We start from the raw sequence: 26,344 nt of genomic DNA, 5'->3' as shown, positions 1-26,344 counted from the left end.
GAGAATAAATTAACCACTTATTTATCATTGGCAGCCTTATTTTGGTAAAACAGGAGAGGTGCTTCTGTTTTATATTTTAGAATCTTTTTTTGAAATTACACCTTTGATTTCACCGAGTGGTTTAGTTTTAGTTTTAGTTTTACCTAAAGTCATGATTAGACCTATTTAAACAACGGTTTTCTTGTTTGATTTTTCCTGTGTAGTTATCTTTTAAGATATATTTGCTCTTGATTGGAATCTACATAGGTGACTTTTGCTTCCTATAGAACATATTTAAGTAGGAAGTGATTTTTAAATTGCTCTTATTTTCTGTTTTCTACCCATAACAAGCATGCTTCATGAAATGTGAGGTTTTGTTTCAGTACTGTGGCAAGTTTGACAGTTACTACAGTGGTAGCTGACTACCCACTCCTGTCTACCTGTGTCTGTTTCTAGCCACAGTGCAAAGGGCCTGTTGTGGCTCAGCACCTAAGTAACCAGCATGGAATGATGTGGGAGGGATCAGTCTTAAGAGAATGCTTTTAAGCTGTTCAGAATTTATGTTCTATTTATGTAGCTCAGCATGGCTCAGTATTATACAGATTTAGCTATTTTATGACTCAAGTTACCCTTTCCTCAATTCAATAAAAACCTGCTTGACTTTCTTATCTTAATAAGACAGCCACGAAGTTGGAGGAGACCTTGTGTTGGCTCCTCCCTGCTCCGCTCACTGACTTTGATTAGGTCGCTGTGGCTTTCTTTCGGAAAACGTGCACTAAGAGAATGTGTGTGTTATAAATACTTTTTTCCTTCTTGTCAATCGTAAGCACTTGACTACCTTTGTTCTGGATCGGAAAGATGCTATGATAACTGTTGATGATGGAATAAGGAAGCTGAAATTGCTCGATGCCAAGGGCAAAGTGTGGACCCAGGATATGATTCTTCAAGTGGACGACAGAGCTGTGAGCCTGATTGATTTGGAATCAAAGGTAAGTTTGTAAAATTTAGATGATTTCACTTCCAGGAAAGTTCCACAGGTATTTATGTTGGCACGCAGGTCATATTGTTTAAAAGGGGATACAAGTCTGACAAAATAAAATATATGTCAGTGAATTTAAAGAAGAAATATACTACTGCATAGACATTATGCCCACAAAAATCAGTTCCTGAAACTAGAGATAGAGGGATACGTGTTTTTTTTTTTTTTAAAACCACAAATGATGAGATGGAGGAAGTGAGAAAAAAAAATTCATAACACTGAAATAAGGCCCCAGTGGAGCCTTATTCGTTATGACATATATTAATTATATACTAGTCAAACCGTATCTCAGTCACTGAGTAACCTGGGATGAAGGGGGTTGTGTGTGTGTGTGTGTGTGTGTGTGTGTATTAACTTTTCACCAGCCCTATAGCAGGCACCTTTATTTTGCACAACCACTGGTAGGTACGATGCTGGAGCTCTCAATACAGGACTTCTCTGAGCCCCATCATCTGATAAGCATTTGAGTTGCTAAGATAAAGAAAACAACGGTCCTTATCATCTCAGACTATTCTGATAGGACTCGGAGTAAGATCTGCCCTTTGTTTTCTCAACTCCATCGTACACAGTGAGAGAACAGCAACTGAGTGCTTCTCTCATCGTCATCGTTTTAAGTTATTATAAATAAAGGAAGGATAATACTTAATTTACTTTTTCAAAGAAAGAAAATTTGTTATTTCTGGTCCTCTGATAAATTGCATTTTATTTTGATGGAACCCAAATTTGCCTTTGCTGGACCTCAGGGAATCAAAAGTTAGAATAAATTCATGGTATGCTGTATGTGTGTGTATGCTATCTGTAATCAAAGTTGCTGCGTTTTTCCTTTTATTTGTTCTTTATTTAACTATTTTCATTTACTGGAGATACTGTATTTTCTTTTTTTAAAGATTTTATTTATTTATTTGACAGAAAGAGATCACAAGTAGGCAGAGAGGCAGGCAGAGAGGGGGAAGCAGGCTCCCTGCGGAGCAGAGAGCCCGATGCGGGGCTCGATCCCATGACCCCGGGATCATGACCCGAGCCGAAGGCAGAGGCTTTAACCCACTGAGCCACCCAGGTGCCCCACAGATATTGTATTTTCTTTATTAAAAAAATCAGTTTCTCTCATTAATTCATTATGATCCACTCACAATTTGTATAAAGGCATTAGTATAACAATAAGCATTTTAAATATATCTCATTAAGTATAGAATTCAGAAAGCTCATTAAGTATCTGTCAGTATTTTATTTAGGTAGCTGTTTATAGGTTAGAGAATATTCACTTTTATACTAACAAACATGTTAATTACTTTGAAGAATGTATTTTTTAGTGAGATCCTTCTGGCCCAGCTGTTTAACATTTTTGGCTAGAATGAATGAATATATATATAATGAATTTTTTCATTTGAGAGAGTCATTGAAATAAAAAAAAAAAGTGTGGGGTGCCTGGTTGGCTCAGTCCTTAAGCGTCTGCCTTCAGCTTAGGTCATGATCCTGGGGTCCTGGGATCAAGCCCCACATGAGGCTCCCTGCTCAGTGGGGAGCCTGTTTCTCCCTCTCCTTCTGCCTGCCACTCTGCCTACTTGCACTCTTACTCTCTGTCAAATAAATAAATAAAATCTTTTTAAAAAGTATAAATGATGTATTATTTTTAGCCTAACATTTGGGATTACTGAAGGTAGAAATTAAAAGAGTATGACTGTTCAATGTTCAAGTAAAAGGAAATTCTGACACTATATAGCCAGAGGGGGAAAAAATGCCATTTAAAATGGTGAATCATTTTGGAAAGAGGCCTCACTTTACTTTTCTCTTAAAAATATCATCTCTACTCCACAACCTGAGGAAGTCAGTAATGCTAAATTCAGTATTTCTTCTGTTTATTAAGAACATAACTTCATTCCTCTGCTAAATATTTCCTTTTTGTTGCTCTTTCTCCCACTCACCTTCTAGCCCCATCTTGTTTCTCTGCTGCCACCTTATATCTACTCCTCCTCCACATCTGCAGGCTTTACTAGTATTCACGGTCAATGTGGGCTTCAGACTTCAAAAATTATTTGTACAGTGTCTAGAGCTCTTTGTTCAGTAGATTTTAGGTATACAATAAAAATTATGACAAGTTATATTTTTACTTTGTTTACAGAATGAACTAGAGAATTTTCCTTTAAGCACAATCCAGCACTGCCAAGCTGTGATGCATTCCTGTAACTATGATTCAGTTCTTGCCCTGGTGTGCAAAGAGCCAACTCAGAACAAGCCAGATCTTCATCTTTTCCAGTGTGATGAGATTAAGGTAAAAGAATGGCAAATTTTTTTCCCCTTTCAGTTAGATGTTCTGACAGCTATTGGATTATCCACTTCAGTCACATGACCAGTGGATTTCTAGATTCTTAGGATTTTGTAAGGAAAACAAATACCTTAATATCTTTCCAGCAGTTCCAGTAAATAAAGAGGAAATAGAATGGTATTTTTAAAAAGAAAGATGCATTCTATTAATTAAAAAAAAAAACAGGCATAGGTAATATATTAAATTCTTCATTGAGTTACTTGGACTTGTATAATTAAAAATTGATTCTTCTAAAATCATGCTTTATGGACAATAAGTAATCACGCCATCATATTTTATTCTGCACTAATCACATAACATGGATTATTGCAATGAAACCCTTAGACATTTTCCATGATACAGATTTAAAGCTCACCATTTAATTACGTGACTTGAATAATTGCTCAGGATAGGTAATCCCTAAGTAATAATATGAAAGGAGTTAAGCACAGTTACCAGTAAAAACATGCTATATCCTGAAGATTGGTATTCAGAGTACACCGTGATTTTCAAATGCTTATCACTTGTGGTGCTTTGTTGGACATTAGAAATTATCATCAACCTTGAATATTTTTAGGTGATGAGTTGATTTCTCCAAAAGGAAAATCATTTTGGGTTGAGTTGATTGGTGCTTTGCCAAAGCAGTGACTTATCACTGTGACTATATTATAAAACATACAGGTAGTTTTTATTTTATAAAGAAAGGCTGGGAGATTAGCATGAAGTGTCATTTGATCTTTTCTGTATTTCTTTGACATTAAAATATAGATTAATTAAGATTGTCAACAGTCTATTTCATAATTTTCTTTTTCTTGCTTTATGTATAGATGACTTTATAAAAATTTTACTTGAAAATAACTGTGGTATTTACATAGTTTACATAGTGATGTTCATCAGAATTTTATGTAGTACATTTTGAAAGTCAGGAAAGGTATTAAGAATTTTGCAAGGTTAGATTTGTTAAGTATTAAATAAGTATTAATGTGAATATTTTTTTCTGAAAATATATTGAAGTTTAATTAAAATATTTTTAAAACAGAGGGCTAAACTAAAAGACATTTTAAATCTGGTGTTTGCTTCAGTGCTCTAAAACTTACCATGAAACTAAGAGTTACTGTGCTGAGTAAAGTTTCTGGATTTCAATGTTGAGAATAAAGGGCTTGTTTTATCTGATCGGGGATGGTGGTATTGATGGGTCTGAAACAGATTTACTGAATTACTGTTTTGTCTAAAAACTCAAATAACACTATGCAGCTCTGTGTTTTTGCTCATGAGTGCTATATTCCACATGAGACCTTTTTTTTTTTTTTTTTAAACCCTTGGCACATTGAGAATATAAACACAATGAAATATGATGTAGTTTCTTTTATATGGGTCATGTTGCAACATCACTTTTGAGTTTTGAAGTTTATTACGGGGTTTTACACAACGCTCCTGCTCACCTCTGTAGTAAAATTTTCCTTAGACATATGAGCCCAGCAAGTTCAGGGTTCCTAAGCATCTTCAGTTTTATTTAATATCGCACATAACAGAGTCTTTGACATGATGTTTATGATGTCTTCCTGAAACTAAGATAGTTTTACAGAAGTAACTCTGAACTAGGGTGCATTACCCTCACATTTAATTAGGAATGGGACCTTGGCGAAGCCATTATATGAGTATTCTTTAGTTTCATTAATTATAAAGCAAAGAGGACAGATTAGATAATCTTGACATTTCCTTTCAGCTCTAAAATGTTATGATTATCTGTGCTTATGGTGAAAGAATATACAGTGTACATATTTGAGAAAAACATACATAATGACAGAGAACAGGCAGGAATGAAAATAGAAGGTAAGTACATCCCAGCAGGAATTTAATATGCAGTAATAATCACTGGCCATAAATAAACTTCATACCAAACAAAATAAACTTAAGAAGCTGCTAACTTCGCTTTGTTTCCCAAGAAGACCAAATCACATATTCTTGTTGGAAAAATATTAGAGAAGTTTATTGTTTGGAGAACATTAGCTTTTACCTGAAATGACAAAATAAAGTAGATATCAAAGAGGGTACAACCTAGGGTTAGGTTTCATCCCATGATTATATTGTATTTGTCCCAAACTGGGAGTGTCTGCTGGGACTGAGTGATTTGTTCCAGTAGGTTAATGGGTGCCCCCTCCTGGAGCCTGAGGATGAGAAAGGGGAAGGAGCTCTGCTCTACAGGTGTGCACTTCTAACCCCTTCGTTTCTTTTTAGGCAGACATTTTCTCACAGTTACATTTTCCACATATACTTACATTTCCAGCATATGCAAATCCTTTTCTCTTTGGCTGTATGCAGAGATAGCTTTTGTCTAAATTAATGGGATCTGGATTAAATAATCTTTGAGCATTTCTTCAGTGTTTGAAATTTGTCATTATAAAAGTCACCACCAAAAAACTGCCAAGAGTCATGTTTTGAAAGCACATTTCCAAAAAAGAACACTTTTCTTTTGCGTCAAGACACTGATTCAGACAGGGAACATAATCCCTTTTGTTGTTGCTGTTTGAACCTATACATCAAGACAAGAAAAATCTATGACCTCCCAGGTAACTTGTCTTCCATTGCAGGCAAACCTCATTAGTGAAGACATTGAGAGTGCAATCAGTGACAGTAAAGGAGGGAAACAGAAGAGGCGGCCAGAAGCCCTGAGGTAAAAACATTAAAAGAAGTTAAGGGGTAGAATTGTTTTAAGGTTTTTTTATTTGTGTTTTTCTTTTTGTTTTTTTTTTTGGGGGGGGTGTTTTTCTTGTTGCTCTAAGGACTTAGAAAAATCATCTTCAATGAAGGTCTGTTTTACAGAATACAGCCTGTGATTTCAGCTCATTCGCTCTTCCCGAGTTTGTCCAGTACACATGTGCTCCTTTCTCTCTTTGTTTTCTGGTCTTTCTCTGAGAAGCCTTCTCTCATATGTGTAGTCAGAGTCAGGACAGATGAGTGGCAGTTTAAGAGAAGGTAGCCTGGGGGAGTACAAATAGGTATGAGGAGACCTTTCCCAGTCACGGGAGACCCAGAAAAAAAAATAAACCTAATGTTCAGTTGAATTAAAAATTTTCTGTGTTTTTGTATTTCACATACACTTGTAAATATACATAATATGAAATGGTTAAGAAATCCTTTTTGTCCTCCCCCTTGACATTGTTCTTAAGGTTGAAGAACTAATACCATAAACTGAGAATTGATAGACATGGAGATGGTAAAAATTCTATTTTTTTCATCTTTTTTAGGATGATTTCCAAAGCAGACCCTGGTATACCGCCTCCACCAAGAGCTCCTGCCCCGGTGCCCCCTGGGACTGTTACCCAGGTGGATGTTCGAAGTCGGGTGGCAGCCTGGTCTGCATGGGCCGCTGACCAAGGGGACTGTGAGTATCTCTAGGGACTGTTGCTTATTTAACATTGACTTTGGGTTGTGACATAATTCTTGCTCTCAAATTTGGATACTGATTTCTGAGCTGAAGCTTGAGGTTAGCTTTTTTTAAATAAAAAAATGCCACACTTAGATGAAGGAAATTTAAGTGTTGGACACTATAAGACTATTGTATATGAGGGTTCAGATCAGTCATTTAAATAAATATGGCATTAGGATTACAGTCTTTTTTTTTAATGTGATCAAAAATAGGACGTTTGACTCAGCTAACAAAAAGATGGTAATACATTTTATACATTTTTTATATACAAAAAATTTTTTTTGCAAAGACTCTCCTTCAAAATTCTTTCCATTATTATTATCTTACTACTCTCCTGTTTGGAAAATTGTTTTGCTTACATGATAAAGGCTATCAGGGCAGTATTAGGACAAGAGTAAAAGCATCTCCTTCTTGCTAAACTTGTCAAAGGGGCCCTCTGTGTGCATCATCATTTTACCTTAACACTTTTTTTCAAAGACAAATAATCCTAGCATAGAACTTAGCATAACTTTTTATATGTAAGAATGTTGGTTTTATTAATTTTTTTTATAATCTGAAATTTTTATGACTGAAAATGCCTTCAAATATGTTTGGTCCAGTCTCTTCATTATGAGTAAATAAACTGTGATCCAGTGAGTTTGAGTTTGATGAAGACTAGAGCATCACTCTTTTGCCCTATTGTTCAATGGACTTAAGTCACTTATCCTTTATCTAATAAGGCATTATTCATGCAGATAACTGACAATGTAGTTAAAAAATAGAACTTGGTGGCCATCAGTGAGTGACTCTGGACATTACGTCTGCTGAGTCAAAGGCTGGACCCTGGAGTAAGACCAGGATCTGCTGTGTAATAACCTTGGACAGTATTTCTGTGTGTTTCAACCTCACTTATAAAGTAGGGATAATAATTCATGGGTTGCTGTGAATCTGAAAGCAAATAATGTCTACAGCAATCTCTACTGCAGTGTAATACACACAACATGTGGTTTGTCTCATTTTTGTCAAATCGAGTTTTTTATTTCTGAATTGCTTTCCATTTTACTTATATTTTTTGTATCCTTGAAGTTATTTTTAGAGATTTACACTTAAATCCAGCCAGCAATCAGATGAAAGAAAGAAATCTCTGAAATACCCGTTTATCAAAAATGAAGTATCAGAATACTTAACTTTATAACAATTTATTTTTAGAAATCATACAAATTTCTGTTGATCCATTTTTTTTCTGTGAAATTTTGTGTTTAAGAAAACTGATTGGAGTTTATAATGTTTCCTACTTTTTGTGTTCATATGGTACTTTTGTTGTTACTACTGTTTTGGTAGAAGAGATGTGGGTTTTGAGAGGGATCAAAATAGTCTTCCTTGAAGCTGAGGAAATATTTTAAGAGGAGTTTATAAATATTCTGAGTAAATTTGTGAAAACATCTGTAAAACCTAATAAAATTTACAAGAAAGAGAAAATTTTGTTTCTGGGATGTTTCTGGGCTCTAATTAGATTTTGTCTAAAAAATGCTGTGCAAGCTTACCTACTTAAAAGAGAATAAGAATTTTCAGAAATTTTTATTTTCTACTAGGCCAAATAGAACGTAACACTTATCATGTGAGGCTCTGTCTGGATCCAAGGCGGTTTTTGGTTGGAAATCCCCCCCAAAAGGAGTATCTTTCTGGTCCCTTTGAAGGCTCCGGCTAACTCAGACTTAACATTTCCTTTGAATCCTTGACATACACTTACCCTGACTTCCAATAGTGAACTCTGTAGAGTAGTGGCAGTGGATTCCTAGTGGTGCCACAGACTGTGAGAAGGTCTTCGAGATACTGCATCTTCCCTTACCTCACCCTCCAAGTGATATTTCGGGGCTAATCTGGAATTCTTACTAGCTATATTTCAAGTTCAACATGTTGCTTTCTGTAGTATACTATACCCAAGGAAGCCACTAACTCCATGTAAAACAGCATTTAACTGGCAAGATTTCATAAATATAAATTCTAATTATCTTAAAGTACTTAAGAACCACTAATTAAGTTTCATAAGATTCCATAATTTCTTCTTTTGGGGGCCAGTATTCCATTTGTAGGGAAAGGCATAGAAGAGGTATAGCAATACAGAATTCTCAGTATTTTTTGTAGTTTTCTATATTGAACGTCATGAGTCATGATGTAGTATGAGTTTTTCCATTATTGATCTTACATTTTTCCTGTTTCATCTGTACAATTTTTCTTTTATTTAATCTACTGTGAAATATTTCTAGAAGTATCTGTTTAATGGTAGTATTAACCAGAAGGGAGTTCATTATAATAACCTTATGATTAACATCATGCTTTAGCTAACTGAGCTAACTTAACAACTTGAATGCTCTTAAGATATGTATTACTTAATTTGCAAATCCTATAGGTATTTATACTTAGAAAGTATAAATCAGTGAGCCCAACACTGTGGGTTTTAAGCTTAATGACAACTAGAATTTTTATAAAGTACTTTAATGTCAGAACCCCCCAAGCTTTGTTGTATTCACAGTGGTGGAATGTATAAACTTGTGAGGTTGCATTAGAAGTTAGTTGACCACTTTTCGAGGAGCAGGTGCTTAAATGTGAGTTTATATTTCTTTCTTGTGTAGGAATTATAGGGTGAGAAATTAGGGTTGGTTCTACAGGCAGCTGTCATTGAGAAGAGAGAGAATAGGGAGGGAAGTTACAGGGTAAATAGACATCATAAAGGTTGAAGGCAAGCACATAAAGGCAAGCATATCAGCCTGGCCAAGTGCTTCTTAGTGAGGGCAAGAATGCATGTCATTCATAGATGATGAGCAGTTTTGATTTTGTGTCCAGTGAAGGTGTTCCCTTTTGCAAATGGCACTTTTCTAGCTAGTTTTCATGTTTCATTACCTAGATTGATCTTGCTTAGGTAACAGGTTGAAAGACTTGTGATTCTTCTTTCTTCAGTTGAGAAACCAAGGCAGTACCACGAGCAGGAGGAACCACCTGAGATGATGGCGGCCCGAATTGACAGAGACGTGGTAGGTCTAACATTCCTCTTTAGGCCATTGCCTTTTTTTTGAAGAGGAAAAAAATATCAGCAGAGAAAACAAAGTTGATTTAAATAAAGATGTTTTGTGGATACTGTATTTTCTCTTTCCATTGGTGGTTATGCCCTTTGAACTATTTTTTTCTTAACCATTTTTGCCTTTAGGCCAATATTTAGTAGGATAGGGCTCTGGTAGAAGAACTAGCATGTTAACTAGTTTATAAAGGAATTTAAGCTAAATTATCAGATTTGGGGAATTTTAACTTTTTTCATAGTTTGTAATTCATAATTGAAATGTCTGCTAAATATCTCTTCATGACATTTATTAAAAAATGTTTATAATGCCTGAAACATAAAAGTTAAGTGGAATTTTTAAAAAGTAGATATGCAGATTTTAACTCTGCATTAAAGATAAAGCTGTATTTATTTTTATTAGCAATAAAATAGTAATTTACTTAACAGAATGACAGTGCCCTGTGATGTAATAATAAAATATGATCTCAATATAATTCCCATTTATGTTATACACATTCCTAGCTTGTTTGGAAACAAATACAGGAATTTGAAGTTTGGGATTTAATTTTTATATTACACCATTATTTATTATACTTAAAAGTTTACTTAATCCCAGTTTCTAGTCTTTGAAATTAGAAGAATGTCAGGTTTCACACGTACTTGAGAAAGTCACCTAAGACTATAATATATCAGATAATCAATACTGATCCAAGATTCAAATCAAAACCACATTGAGATACCACCTTACACCAGTCAGAATGGCCAAAATTAACAAGACAGTAGTAAACAACATGTGTTGGATAGGTTGTAGAGAAAGGGGAACCCTCTTACACTGTTGGTGGGAATGCATGTTGGTGTAGCCACTTTGGAAAACAGTGTGGATTCCTTAAGAAATTAAAAATAGAGCTTCCCTATGACCCTGCAATTGCATTACTAGGTATTTATCCCAAAGATACAGATGTAGTGAAAAGAAGGACCATCTGTACCCCAATGTTCATAGCAGCAATGGCCACAGTTGCCAAACTGTGGAAAGAACCAAGATGCCCTTCAACAGACGAATGGATAAAGAAGATGTGGTCCATATACACTATGGAGTATTATGCCTCCATCAGAAAGAATGAATACCCAACTTTGTATCAACATGGATGGGACTGGAAGAGATTATGCTGATTGAAATAAGTGAAGCAGAGAGTCAATTATCATATGGTTTTGCTTATTTGTGGAACACAAGGAATAACACAGAGGACGTGGGGAGATGGAGAGGAGAAGAGAGTTGGGGGAAATTGGAGGGGGAGACAAACCATGAGAGACTGTGGACTCTGAGGAACTAACTGAGGGTTTTGGAGGGGAGGGGAGTGGGAGGTTGGGTGAGCCTAGTGGTGGGTATTATGGAGGGCACGTATTACATGGAGCGCTGGGTGTGACGCATAAACACTGAATTCTGGAACACTGAAAAGAAATTTTAAAAATAAAAATAAAAAATAAAACCATTTAAAGAGAAAAATAACTGATCCAATAATCCCTGAAAATAATTCACCATGAATTCTATTTTACCACAAGGAAACTCTTATTAATAACGATTCTAGATTATCTGTGTGTTTATTTGGTTATCGCAACATTCTATAAACCTTTAATTCCATGAAATAATATTGTTGGCACATTTATTAGAAAAACAAAATTTCTCATTGCTCTTCTAACAAGGTGTTTCTTCAGACTTTTTTCCCCCTAACTTTATGTGGGAGAACACCATGTGAGAATTAAAGTAGTTGAAAATAATAATCTGAATAGATATTGTGAATGCTTTCTTTATAGTATTGAAAATAGAACAAAATTAAGCTAAAGAAAAATGTCAGACTTTAGCTGCACATATAGGTATATTTAGTTCAATTCTTTTTCTTAGAATTAGTGATAAACTTGAGATTTGCATGTGGGAGGGTTTTTTGTTTTTTTTTTTTTAAAGCTTTCTGATTTTCCTTTACTGACTAACAGTATACAGTCAAGGCAAAAATGGTTTTATTTTGGCTTATATTTTATTCTCTGATTTCTAATTCCAGCAAATATTAAACCATATTTTGGATGACATTGAATTTTTTATCACAAAACTCCAAAAAGCAGCTGAAGCATTTTCTGAGCTTTCTAAAAGGAAGAAAAGTAAGAAAGGTAAAAAGAAAGGACCAGGAGGTGAGTTGGATTTTCTTGATCTTCTGAAAACCATTCAGAATTCCAGTGTTAGGCAGAGTTTCTGCCCTTGGGAACTGCTTAGCAAAACTCCATTGACAGTGGGCCAAAAAGTCCCGTTTCTAGTGTTGGGATTGCACCTGGGATTTAGGCAGAGACTAAGCAGAGCCCAGGGAATGGTCGGTTTTGGTTCCAAGTTGGCTACGGTAAGAAAAGACTCTGGGATACTTAACCTAAATCACAGAGACTCTGAGATTCAGCCGGTGACCCTTTCGTTAATGTCTGTTAAAATCATAGCTCTGTTCCTACCATATTTTGATTTATTTTATTATAGAGAACCTCATTATTTTGTTAAAAGGATTGATTTTTCTCATTAAAATAGTTAACAAATATCAATAGATTTGAATTTTTTAATCACATAACTCCCAAACAATATATCCAGGTCATGTGCAAGCAGTTTTGGGGTATGCTGTAGGTATTTAAAAGGCCTCCAAATGTATAAACTTATAATTGTGGAGCAAATGAAGTACATCAAAGAATAGTAAGTAAATATCCCTTTTATGACACATGACCTCCCAGTCTTTCTCTAGCTCATGTCTACATCCTAAGCATGTGACCTGTAAACTTTTCTTTCAGATGTGTACATCTGGATATACCTCACCTCCCTATAGTCTGAAATTAAGTATTATTGCTTCCTTATGTCTCAAACACTTATTCCTGCTGTATTCAGTGTACCATCCTCTTGGTCATACACATTTAAGACCACAGATTCTTGCATGACTTCGTTCTCCAGCGTGCAGCCAAGATCGATTTTAGTTTTTCAGTGTGTTTTTTTTTAAGATTTTTTTTTCTTTTATTTGACAGACAGAAATCACAAGTAGGCAGAGAGGCAGGCAGAGAGAGAGAAGGGGGAAGCAGGCTCCCCGCAGAGCAGAGAGCCCAATGCGGGGCTCGATCCCAGGACCCTGAGATCATGACCTGAGCCAGAGGCAGAGGCTTTAACCCACTGAGCCACCCAGGCGCCCCTTCAGTGTGTTTTATATCCAGTTGTTTCCCTTTTCATTTTCATAGCTAACATCTGCTTCAAGCTGTCATCATTTTTTACCCAGCTCTCTGAGTCTTCAAGCCTTCAGTCTTTTATTCTGGGAAGACAGTTGTCTTCGGGCTCGAACGTAGTCACTTCATTCTTCTGAACAGCATGTTAATTCCATGTTCTATTGATTTAAGTCTGCTCTAACCCCCTGATTGTCATGGTCACCCCACAATCCAGCCTTGGTCTACTTTCCCATTCTCAGGTTTCTGTGCTTTGGTTTTTCATCTCACATACATGTAGTTTCCTTTCCCCATGTGTTTTTTTTTTTTTTTTAAACTGATGCTGTTATATCCAACTATGACATTTTCTTACCAAATTGCCATGTAACAGACCTTTCAGATCCCATTTTAAAAGCTACTTTCCCCTTGAAACATCTTTTAGCTATCCATTTTTCCATTTCCCAATCTGATGCAGTCTCTTTCTACAGCACTTCCTTGGTATATCTTTTTATGTACCGATTCATGTCTTCTAAAGTTTTTAAGGCCCTTCAGAGCAGGGTTTATAACTCACACATTTTTATAGTCTTTGCGATGATAAGCATAGTCATTGGAACATAAAAAGGATACAGCATACATCTATGGAATTGATGAAGAATTAGTAGTGCCTAAGGTGAGAAGGGTCCTTTTGAAATGTTGAATTGTCTTAGTTTGTTACAGTGAGTCTATGAGATGCAGTAGAGTAGCTAAGAAGCGCGGTATCTGGAATGATCGAATTTTACAGACACAAATGTGGCTTTTTACTTTTTCATTTGATAGATTTTCTGACAACTTTGCTTTCATCTGTCCATCTTCTCGTTTATTTCTTTTAGAGGGTGTTTTAACTCTGCGAGCAAAACCTCCCCCTCCTGATGAGTTCATTGACTGTTTACAAAAGTTTAAACATGGATTTAACCTTCTGGTGAGTGAAATTTGTTTGTATATAATTAAAAGAAACAAATGAAAGAGATCAAATTCTAGCCAGGATATTCCTGATTAAATGAAGAGATAAAGTTGTTGTAGATTTTTTCGGTATGTGTGTCTCGATTTGCTTTTAATTAGAACAACAGATAATAAAACCTGTGTATCCAAGTGAATTATCAAAAAAGAACAACTCCTGGGGTCCCTGGGTCAGTGGGTTTTAAGCCTCTGCCTTGGGCTCAGGTCATGATCTCAGGGTCCTGGGATGGAGCGCCGCGAGCCCCGCATCGGGCTCTCTGCTCAGCGGGCTCTCTGCTCAGCGGGGAGCTTGCTTCTCCCTCTCCCTCTGCCTGCCTCTCTGCCTACTTGTGATCTCTGTCTGTCAAATAAATAAATAAAATCTTTAAAAAATTTTTTTTAAAAAAGAGCAACTCCTAACTTTTTTTTAAACTAAATTCTTTTAATCTGATTTACCTAGGCTGATTCATATCTCACAAGTGAAACTAGTAGTAAAGAACTCTTGCTTTGATTTTGTGTTGGACCTTTATGAGCATCTGTTTTTTGCTTGATGACATCATAGTAATCTGTTCATCTGTTTTCTTAATGCTACAGTCCAAACTGAAGTCTCACATCCAGAATCCGAGTGCTGCAGATTTGGTTCATTTTTTATTTACTCCATTAAATATGGTAAGACTGTTAATTTAAGAAAGTAATCACTCTTAGTATGATTTTCAACCCCAAGTGTCTGTCTGATGTATCTCGACAGTTTTCCTTCATTACCTTGCATGGTAATAATTTCCCTTGGGATCTATGTCAGCATCAAGTATGTCCAGTTTGAGAATTTGAAAGAACCTTAGAAATCATCCTGTTCAAGTGCCTTACTTTATAGCTGAGGAAACCGATAGCTGTGACAGAGCAAGGAAGATGAAAAGAAACATTTATCAGATGCTCGTGTTTCAAAATATACTAGGATATAATACAAATGGCTATAATAATATAGAAGTTTTTCTCTTTCTCCCAAAATAGGCTAGGCATGAGGGGATACTGGTACTGTATGGAGCGCTTTGATCATTTATTTATTCATTCAGAAATATTCATTTAGAGACTATTATTATGTGCTTAGCATTATTAGTAGCTCATCAGGAATAAAACAGACGTAAGTTTTTACCCTCTTGGAACCTCTTGCAGTATGGCGGGGCAATCAGTAACCTGAATATATGCATAAATAGTACCTTTTGCCAAAAAGAAGTGTTATTTGACAAAATACATCAGGGACACAGAAGAGGGAATGTTTCCAGTGTATGCTCATGCAAGCATACACACGAGTGTGAGATGGAGTATTAGCCTTTGTGAATAGGTTTGGTTAAGGTGAGAAGGTGTCATTTCAGCAAATGAAGTGAGGAATGAGTCATGAAGATTTCTGAAAGAAGACCATTCCAGACAGAGAACAGCTATTGTGAGTACTCTGGGATGGTAACTGCAAATTGTGTTCTTGGAATAAATAAGTATTGTGACTTGAACAGAATAAGGGAGATCTTAATTAGGAGATGAAGTCAGCAAAGCAACAGGAGGTCATATTTTGTTGGTCTTTATAAGTAATAATGAAATCTTTTAAACTTTTGGAATATTTTCAGCAGGAAAGGATTGCTCTGGCTAGAATACTTAGAAATCTGGGGGAAGAAGGGATTAGGGTGGTTATTAAAATAATCCAGATTGGAGATGATGGTGTTTGGACCTGGTGGCATTAGAAATTGTACAAAGAAGTCAGATTTTGATTATAAAACATAGAGCAACATTTGCTGGTCGACTAGATGTGCTATGCAAGAGCCAAGGGTATCTCCAAAGGTTTTGGCCTAAGAGTGGAGGGACGGACTAATTACTAATTGAGATGGGGAAGACAATAGATAAAACAGATTTTTTTGGAGGAAGATAAGGAATTCAGTTTAAGACATGTCAAAATTTTGTTACATCTAGATGGAAAAATTTGATTTGGTAGTTGAATAGATTAATTTGGAGTTCAGTGGAGAAATCAAGGCTAGAGATACATATTTGAGGATCATCTGTATATAGAAAGCATTTAAAGCCATGAAATTATCACCAAAATAGTAATTATAATTAAGAAGAGGAACAAGGACTGGTTGAGCTCTGGGCAATTTCAGTTTTAGGAGAACAGAAAGAACCAACAAAGAAAATGAGAAGAAGCAGTTAAGTCAGGAGAGGAAACATAAGAATACTATAGTATTCTGGAAACCAAATGAAGAAAATGTGTTCAAGAGAAGAATTGAGCAACTGTGTCAGCTATCTCTGTGGTGGAAGCTGATTTACCTCTGTGCCCTTGTCATAGCTGTACAAGGGCAAAGAAAGATGATTTATCTTTCAGGAGGTGACTCTGAATTTAGATAATTTCTACCTTTGCCCATTTGGCCTTAATGTTTTCATGGGGCCATGCTGAACACCAGAGGAATATAGTCTTCAACTGTTTGGCTGTAGGTTCATTTATAATGTAGGGTCTTCTCTTTCTAGAAGGAAGAAGAAGAGAATGGACACTAGGGAACAATTCGTAGTCTTTAGCATGATCACTCTGTGCCAGGTCGAGTGATATACATATAATACATTTTTTCCCCAGAAAACTCCCTTCTCATACATGTGTATTTTTACCTAAGGTATAATTTTTGAAACTAACAAAAGGGTGTGTTGAGAACAATTCCCTTTGTGAAGGAGTTGGAGGTTCCTATGAATTTATCCAGCCAAAGGTTATACCTCTTGTGCCATAGGCCAGGATCCAAGATACACATCTTCATTTTCTAGATTTTCAATATGCAGCTATGTTCTTTCCTTATATAGTATGGTAATATACTTCCCTTCTTCCCATTATATATTTCTTATATCTGCAAATGGTGTAATAGCAACTTTTCTAGGCTGACATTATGAACACACCGTCTTGTCCTACAGGGCAGTTGGGAGAATTTACTGGAATATTTAAGAGAACAGAACAAAAGAGTACAGGGATTTGGGAAAAGTGTGCGGCAGAAGGTAGATGGAACAATTGTTGCCCTCACATACAGACAGATCTGAGAAGAGAGTAGGTGACAAATCACCCTTTTCTATAATTCCACCAATTAGATAGGTCATTCCAGTTTTTGTGGGAGGACGAGTGAATGAGGAGTGGAAAGAGAGTGGAATCTCTTTTAAAAACTTCGAGGAGGACAGAGTTTCCTACTTTCTGGGCTAAAGCAGGCATGGGTGGAGTGGTTGTGAATGGCTCTCCCTGTCAGAAGAACAAATGATTCCTTTGTAGGATGACAATAGCAGCAATGATAATTGTTAGTAATGTGTGATTATCCAGTGTATAATTTCTGTGTTTGTTTTTTTAAAGAGTAAGAGCTGTATGAAATAGATAAATTTCATTAATTTTGGTTTAGGGCATAGGAACACTATGGTTGAAGTACTCTAATATTTATTGAAAATGGAGCAAATTCAAATGCATTTCCCATAGGTTTTACTTGATTATCAAAAAAAAAAGAGAGAGAGAGAGAGAGAAAGTCCAAGTAATGAAAGGGATAATAAATCTCCTTCTTTCCCCAAGGGCAACTAGACAAGACCTGAAGTAGAATATAAAATGAATATTGCCTTACCAGCATAGGAAAGTAACTTCAGCATAAATGTCAGAACTGGGCAATAAGAGATTAGAATATGAAAGTCCAAGACTACATCAATAATTTATGAATGCTTCCATATGTTGTTGCTACATATAGAACATCAGATTTCTACTTGTGTAGTTACTGTTGAATAATTCTTGCTTTATAAGCTCTTTTAAAAATTAGATCAAGGACATTCATATGCAAAGAAGCCCATAGTAGCTAATTAACAAAATTTATATTCCTTATTCTTTAACACATTTGATACTGTCTTAGTTTGAATATTAGGGAGTTTTGACTCTAAAGCTGTTTTTGCCACCTCCTCATTCTTGGCACACGCTTTCACACATCATAAGTAGATATGTAGTCATTACATAAAGGAGAGCTATAAAATAATGGGACTGGTTTGGTTTCCTTAAAATGTAGAAATTAGCCTTAATGATCAAGCTGTGTATCTGAAAATAGGACTTTTTTTTCATCAGAAATGACTCCTTATTCATGGTCTCTCCAATCAGAATATATCTGTTGCTCCTTTTAATGTTCTGCCTATAGAACCCCAGGCATATTACTTGGACAAGAGACATGGAAAGGAACATTTATTTAGGGCCTACGACCAGCCACACCAAATCTGTGGTTTTAAACCTTGCAAGACCCGCCCTCTGCCCTCAGCATCTCCATACACAAACCCACCCACAGTGTCTATATATGCATATGGGCTTAGCATCCATTCTCTAGGGGGAACTACATCTTAAAAGCTTTTTTTATTTACATTTCTTCTATTTCATTCCCTCTTCCCACTGTGAATCCAAAGATTTTAAAGTTCCTCTACTCCTAGATTTTACTCCTGTACTTTTCCCTCTTAATCATCCCTACATATTCACCAGAAGTGCTTATGGGACTTGGACATAAGAAAATTACCGTACCAGGCTGTCAGGGTAAATTTTGTTCTCAAGGAAGACTCAGCCTCTCTCCTTATTTCTCATCTTTTCTTTCACTGATTCTCAGTTATCCCCCTAACACTTATGTCTTCTGCAATTGACTTGGTCCAAGTCCTCATTGGAGGGAAAAGTATGAAAAATAAGCCATAAGTTAAAATGTAACATGTTACTTATATGCATAAATTGTTCCGAGGACGCTGAGGTGCCTTAGAGCTATGGTTTGGGATTAAGGAGGGCTTCTTGAAAGAGGTGGTACTGGAGTAGAGTTGTGAGTGATAAAGGAAGGGCCTTCTGGGGAACTGGGAAGCAGCACATGCAGATACACAGAGGCATACAACAGCACAGTGTGCTCAGAACACTTGGATGACTGGGGAGAAACTGAGAAACTGATTCTTGGTCTGGAGCCATTCAAAAAAAAAAAATCCCTTTTTTCTTGTGCCATATCTCTGGGAAGGTGAGATTTTTATTAAAGGACTCTGGTTTCTGCTCTAGGAGATAACTACCTTCTTTAGCCAGGAAATAGCCTCTGAGAAGGCAATTTGGAGCAGTTTCCAGACATGCACTTATCATCATTTTGTTTATCAGAGAGTTGCACCTGCTTATTTGTTTCTGCTAATCATTAAATTACCCATTTTAAATCAGGACAATTTCCTAGAATTAAATTCTGGAGAAAAATATTATAGATTCAGAGTACCAGTTCTCATTCGTCGCTCACTTTTCTCTCTGGATCCTTTTATTTTTGTATGTCTTTATAGGCATAGCCATAGACCATTAAGTTGAGCCTTATTTCTCTCTGTAGTATTCATTTATAGAACCATATTTTTCAAGCTTGGAATAATAGATTTGCCAGAAAAAATACATGTAATTTTTTAAGCAAAAAGTAGAGATAGTTAAACCACCTGACTGAGAATTCTCTGGATAGCCATTAGTATTTTCCAGGGAAAAATACAGTCCTGTGCAGCCAATAGACAGATCCTGTGAAAGTTGTTAAACTACTGACTTTTCATTCTAGATTTTTAGTCATGATTGGACTGGGCAGGTTGACTTAATAAGCTGTTTTTCATTCAGGAGTACACCGTACCACATCAAAATTTGAGTCTATAAAAACAGTGCTTGCTTTTGGCATGGCTTTTACATATTTGGAAAATATACATTAATCATTATCTTCTTGCTAAAAAATGATTTATCGTCATTTTAGGTGGTGCAGGCAACAGGAGGTCCTGAACTAGCCAGTTCGGTACTCAGCCCCCTACTGACTAAAGACACAATTGATTTCTTAAATTATACTGTCAACAATGATGAAAGACAGCTATGGATGTCACTGGGAGAAACTTGGATGAAAGCCAGGTAAACGTGTAGGGGTTTAATACCTGTAATACTTCAAGTATTGTTCTTTGTTATTACTTGAATCTAACGAGACATTTATTTAGCCTTCTACTTATAAAAGACTAGGCATTACAGATGAAAAAGCCTGAACCCTTAAAAAGCTAGTCTAGTGGAGAAGATATAAAGTATAAGGGATATTAAGTACCAGGAGTGACTCATAAACTGCTAATGTTTGGCAATGGGGAGCCATGAGGGAGAAGATTTGATGAGGGGGTTCAGTGGGGGGGGGTAGTTACCTTTCAAAGAAGGGCTGGCATTTAAAATCAATAGATAATAATACTAGTCTATTATGTAATATATATGTACAGACTATACAGATAGTGTTTGCCAGGCACTCTTCCATGCTTTACATAAGTACTATTGTTATCCCTATTTTACAGATAACAAAACTGAGGCCTAGAGTGGTTAAGTAATTTACTCAAAGCCATGTAAGTCTTTAGTGGCAGATCTGCGATTTTTACCTGGCAGTCTGGCTCTGGAGTTGATGTTCTTAATTATTTCGCTGTACTACCTTTCAGCAGGATGAGTAGGATTTCCACAAATACATAGTTGGGAAGGGGCCTTCCTAATAGAAAGAGAAGCATGAATGAGAGCATGAAGCAGGAAGTCAAGAGAATGGAGAATGAAAAATGGGTTTGGCTGGTATATCAACTTTGGGTAGCAGGCGCTGGTGGGGAACAGGGCGAGGAGGGATGGTGTTAAATGAGGTACATGGAAATAAGCAGGTGGGCTGTGGAGAACTAATAGCTTTGTGATGAGGGGATCATTTTAAAAATCGTATTTTGTCAGTAAAGAGATTGTGGAAGACAAATCATTTACATTGATTGCCTCATTTAACATTGCAGTGTTAAAGTTTCCTGAGCAAGGCAAAAAAAAAAAAAATTCTCATTTTATGAAATGCGAATAAATAATTTTGCCTTCCTAACTTACTCCGATCATTTTATTTCTCTATTTAGAGTGGGTCATTCAGTGTGGTCACTTAGAAGCTTTTCTTCCTAATGCTTTTGAATGGGCTAGCCTGAAAGTAATGGATCAGTTCATAATTTTTTTTTCTCCTCCTTTTCTTCAGTTGAAACACATATAAACTGTGTTTATATACAAAATATAAAACTTATATTTTGGACTTAGGCAACAGCTTGTGTTGGAATACGATTTACATATTAAATGATTTACCAAGCAAAAAATTATTTAAAAGCATCATAGTTGATTTTATATTGAAAACAAGATTTAAATTAATTTACATATTAATATAACCTACTGTATCATGCTATTTGTATATTGTACTTGGCTAAATAGATTTCTTAAATCTATTGGACTTTCATAGTTTATAATCTAATGATAAGCCTCGGTAGGATCTTTTAGTATTTTCCCATGAAACTTACTAAATTAATCAGATCTCCTAGTATAAAAAAAGCTCAGACTTTCTAATTTCTTAATTTTGGGTCATACCTCAAAATGAGAAAATAAATGATTATTGGAAAAACTACATCAAAAGGAAATATATTGTTAGCTCTTGACAAAAGAAATAGTAATTTTAAAATCCTAATTGTTGAGAGTATTAGGAAATGGATATACTGATTTAAAAATTCATAAAGATAAAAAGATCATAAAGGTACATAATAATCTGAATAAAATGGCTCATTTCATCGTAGTAGAAATAGAACCTGAAGAATTAATCTTTCACTTGTGAAAGATAAAACAACACATTATAACAGAAATGAAGCTATAATTTCTGTCCCAGTTATTTTTGTGGTTCATGAGTGATTAGGAGCTTGTAGAAATAAGCCTCACTTAGAGTCATTAAATAATGAATGGGTAATGATTGCGATTTCAGATTAGTCCTAACTTGATTTTACTGATTAATGGCTCGCTGATAAATTTAATTTATAAAATTGGTAATGTTTCATTGAGGGGACTTTATAACTTAAAAAATCATAAATGTTAAGAACATTCTCTGTTGTTTTCTCTTTCGAAAGATGTATCTGATACCAGGAGCGTTCATACTGTTGGGAGGGAGGGAAGAGAAAGATGAGAATCTGAAACTACTTTAGATACAAGAGAAGTTCATGTTTTAAATACTTTTAACACTTCTAGCCTCATGCTCCCTTTCCAAATTTTCAAAACCTGTATCCATGTTACAAAATTGAGTTAATGGAGAATTGAGGCAGTGTACTGAAAACAGATCATGAAGCAGAATTCAATCTCTCCTTTTGTTGGCATTACAGACTATTATAAGCATGTCCATTTTCCCTTTTTGAGTGGAGAGAGGGCAGATTAGGTATGCTTTGTTTTTGTTTGTTGCCATGTTTTTGTTTTGCTAACCTTGTTGAAAGTAATTTTGAACATGGATACATTTCTTAATTTTGTGTCTTAATGTCCCTCTACAGAGCAGAGTGGCCAAAAGAGCAGTTCATCCCACCATATGTCCCACGGTTCCGCAATGGTTGGGAGCCCCCCATGCTGAACTTCATGGGAGCCCCGATGGAACAAGATCTTTATCAGCTGGCTGAGTCTGTGGCAAATGTAGCAGAACATCAGCGCAAACAGGAGACAAAAAGATTATCCACAGAGGTAGTTTTTTAGCACCACTTTTTGTAGAGCGTGCAACAACATGTGCATTCTCTTGTAATTCTGATTGTGAGTTCTCATTTTATTGATCTGAAGATTGTTCTAGAACTAATGAATAATCTGTCTTGCTGCCATTGGTTACCTCTCACTTCTCTGTCATTGCCGTGACAGTTGTTTTGTTTCCCTGTGAAGCCTAATGCCAGCCTTAAAATCCTGTTAGCTCTCACCCCTAGCTACCTGCTGGTGTTCCCTGAGCCCGGTGATCCTGTCTCAATTTTTGAGTGCCTGCTTTCTCCCCTTGTAGAGAATTGCCCGACTGCTGCTCAGCTTGTTCTTTATGTTTTTTCTCTCCATCATCAGACCCTTAAGACAGTTCCTTGAACCTAGGTCCCTGAAGCCTGTCCCAAGCAGCTCTTTCCCAAATTTCCCATTTCTTCCCTCCTTCCTCCTTCCTTCCTGACTTCCCTCTTTCCCTCCTTCCTTCCCCCTAGTTCTAAATTCCGAAACCTCTGCCTGGCTCTAGAAGGCCAGAGTTTCTTCTGGACTCAATCCCTAGGCTCAAATGATCATTTATAACACTAACATACCCTGAGGAGATCACAAAATTTATTGTGCCTTTTAAGTATTTTAGTAAGCTTTAGAGTATAACCTACATGGGGAGCAAATTGAGGCATTGAAATTAGGTAAGTTTTCTCTGCACATTTCTTAAAAACGATTTTCCTGTGACTCTTCTTGTCCTGTCAGAAAAGAAAATCAAACATTGCTTAAAGCTGAATGAAACCAAATAGAAGGATCAGAACCCAAGGAATTAGATGAATGAGGTCTAGTTTGGAGAAAAAACAGTAAATGATGACTAGATCCTCCTTGAAGTCCAGTTCATTTCCTTTATTTAATTCCATGGATTAATTTTCTCAGCATGCTGTGGGTATTTGTAATAAGGCAAACATGATATGAAGGAATGATTAACAAACCAGAGTAAATCTTCATTTTTTTTTTAAAGATTTTATTTAGTTATTTGACAGACAGAGATCACAAGTAGGCAGAGAGGCAGGCTGAGAGAGAGAGAGGAAGGGAAGCAGGCTCCCTGCTGAGCAGAGAGCCCAATGCAGGGCTCGATCCCAGGACCCTGAGACCATGACCCGAGCCGAAGGCAGCAGCTTAACCCACTGAGCCACCCAGGCGCCCCTAAATCTTCACTTTTAAGGAAAAGCACATAAGTTAAATTTTTAAAAATCAGTCCCTTGGACAGTAACCATAATACTATAGAAGATTGGTTAGATTTTGAAACTGTAGAGATAAAACAAATGTACTGATTTGAAGATATATATTTTTTCTAACATAATTGCTTTTTCCTCTGGCTCATCGAAGGGTAGAGTCTCTAACTGCTATTTCTTCCAAGTGATTAAGAAGATGACCTCACAGCCTTTGCACTGGTTGGCATTCCCTCTCTGGACCTTAGCACTGTGGATTTTATAGTTCAGACCTCATCACTGTGGATTTCCTTTCCTCATAGAGGGCAGCTTTTCTAGAGGAAAAAAAAGGTGTAATTGGACATGAAATTATGACACACTTGTTGTTATAGTTACAGCCAACTATTTTGAAATCACAGAAATTTCTAGCTTACAGTCTTATATCTTAAATGGGAAAATACATTCACTTAATAATGTATTGCCTCAGAAATTCACTTTCGTACATTCTTTTTCAAAAACTTACGTATTTAAAGAGTGAGTAACGTGTTCTGGGCTTCCAGTGTATAAGTTGTCTACCCTCACTGAAGAAGTAATTTTAAAGGAAGAATTATTGAGAATCTTTCCTAGAAATGAGTTATCACTTTCCTGTTGTAAACTATTTTCCATTTTATTGCCTAAGTACTTATTCAGAAGTTTAAAAAAATGAAATGAAAAGTGCCTGCTAGCTGTTTTAGGGGTTTTTTATACCTTAAGAATTTATTTGAAGAGAGACCAACTAATGGTGATTTAAAACGCATTAAAAAAATGCAGTCATCCCCAGAAGAGGAGCTTTATTATACTTGATTGCTACTAAAATAAATACACTCAGGATAAGACCTGGATGATTCAGGATCTGGTGGTTTTGTGTGAATCGAAAGACATAGGTGACATGGTGTGTCAAACATTAGTGGCAATACTCAACTTCTTTCCTTCCTCTGAACGAGCAGCAGACCTAAACAAGCTTGTGTAGTCATCACAGTTAATCACTCAGCATCATTCCTCTCCTCCCTTGCAATAATTTCGGTTACTCTCAGGACCTGGTGATCTCATGCTGACTGAACACATTCTCTTCTGTTCAGAGTTAGCCAAAGGTGAGGGTGATTCTTGACAGGTTCTTGCACTCCCCCCGTCTATAAGACATTGCTAACCATCTAGGGCCTCTCCTGTCAACTAGGGAAGTGAGAAACTGAATTAATTAAGCTACGTATTTGTCATTTTTAATTTCAGCTTTATTGAGGTATAATTGACAAAATCATGAGATATCTAAGGTGTTCATCTGGTGATTTATAAGGCATTTTGAAAGAATCCCCCCCCCATCTAGTTAGTGAGGCTACTGACACATCTGTTGCCTCACATATTTATCTGTTTTTCTTTTGGTGAGCACATTGAAGTTCTTCTAGCAAATTGTAATTGCACAATATAGTGTTATCAGCTATCTTCACCATTTCACATTAGATCCTCAGACCTTATTCATTTATAGCTAAGTTTGTACCTTTTTACCAACTGCTCCCAATTTCTCCCAGCCCTTGGCAACTGCTTTTCTACTCTGTTTCTATGAGTTCAGCTTTTTAACATTTTTTTTTTAATTTCACATATAAGTGGTACCATGCAGTATTTTTCTTTTCCTGGTTGGCTTATTTCACCTAGCAGAATGCTTTCAAAGTTCATCTGTGTTGTTGCAAATAACATGATTTGATTCTTTCTCATAGCTGAATAATATTCCATTATATATTAATACCATATCTTTACCCATTCATCTGTTGATGGGCACTTAGGTTGTTTCCATATTGTGAACAAAACTGCAGTGAACATGGAGATGGAGATATCTCCTCAAGATCCTAAATTCATTTCCTTTAGTATTACACCCACTAGCGAGTCTGTGGAATAGTATGGTAGTTCTAGTTCTGATTTTTTGAGGAACCTCCATACTGTTTTCTTTTCTTTTTAAAATTTATTATTTTTTTAATAACAGAGAATCCCAAGCAGACTCCCTGCTGAGCACAGAGTCAGACACGGGCTTGGTCTCACAACGAGGAGATCATGACCTGAGCTGAAATCAAGAGTTGGTTGCTTTAACTGACTGAGTCCCCCAGGCACCCCCCTCCAGATTGATTTCCATAGCCCTACACCAGTTTACATTCCTACCAACAGTGTACATGCGTTTCCTTTTCCCCCCACATCCTCACCCACACTTGTTTTATCTTGTCTTTTAGATGATAGCCATCCCAACAGGTGTAATGTGACATCTCATTGTGACTTTGATTTACAGTTCCTTGATGATTAGTGATGTTGAGCACCTTTTCATGAACCCATTGTCCATTTGTATGTCTTCTCTGGAAAGATGGCTGTTCAGTTGCTCTGCCCATTTTTTGACTGGATTGGGTTTTTTGTTTATTTGTTTGTTTTCTCTTGAGCTGTATGAGTTCTTTATATATTTTGTATTTTTAGTCCTTATCAGATACATGATTTGCGAACATTTTCTCCCATTCCGTAGTTGGTTTTTCATTTTGTTGATGGTTTAAACCAAGGTATTTAAATGGTGAAAATTGTTTGTTTGTATTTATGTGTTAAGCCTATTCTAAAGGAGTAATATAGTGTGGGTATTTTGACATCCACACTAGCCCATTGGAGAAA

At 36.2% G+C, this 26,344-nt stretch overlaps 1 protein-coding gene across 5 annotated transcripts in view; it reads left to right on the top strand.

The window, feature by feature from the left end:
* EPS8 (epidermal growth factor receptor pathway substrate 8) overlaps positions 1 to 26,344 on the top strand; it is a 179,412-nt gene that overhangs the window by 126,710 nt on the left and 26,358 nt on the right. For all 5 annotated transcript variants that reach the window (XM_032855077.1, XM_032855076.1, XM_032855075.1 and 2 more), the window contains 10 exons: positions 807 to 968; positions 3,138 to 3,287; positions 5,912 to 5,994; positions 6,569 to 6,705; positions 9,688 to 9,761; positions 11,839 to 11,965; positions 13,864 to 13,952; positions 14,564 to 14,638; positions 19,726 to 19,874; positions 22,301 to 22,484. In XM_032855077.1, coding sequence (XP_032710968.1) covers positions 807 to 968; positions 3,138 to 3,287; positions 5,912 to 5,994; positions 6,569 to 6,705; positions 9,688 to 9,761; positions 11,839 to 11,965; positions 13,864 to 13,952; positions 14,564 to 14,638; positions 19,726 to 19,874; positions 22,301 to 22,484 — 1,230 coding nt within the window. The remainder of the gene's footprint in view (positions 1 to 806; positions 969 to 3,137; positions 3,288 to 5,911; positions 5,995 to 6,568; positions 6,706 to 9,687; positions 9,762 to 11,838; positions 11,966 to 13,863; positions 13,953 to 14,563; positions 14,639 to 19,725; positions 19,875 to 22,300; positions 22,485 to 26,344) is intronic.

Source organism: Lontra canadensis, unplaced genomic scaffold (assembly GCF_010015895.1).
Source record: "Lontra canadensis isolate GAN:19392208 unplaced genomic scaffold, GSC_riverotter_1.0 scaffold9, whole genome shotgun sequence".
In the NCBI taxonomy this organism is placed as follows: domain Eukaryota; kingdom Metazoa; phylum Chordata; class Mammalia; order Carnivora; family Mustelidae; genus Lontra; species Lontra canadensis.
Note: the sequence above shows the minus strand (reverse complement) of the source record. Positions and strands in the feature narration are given on the sequence as shown.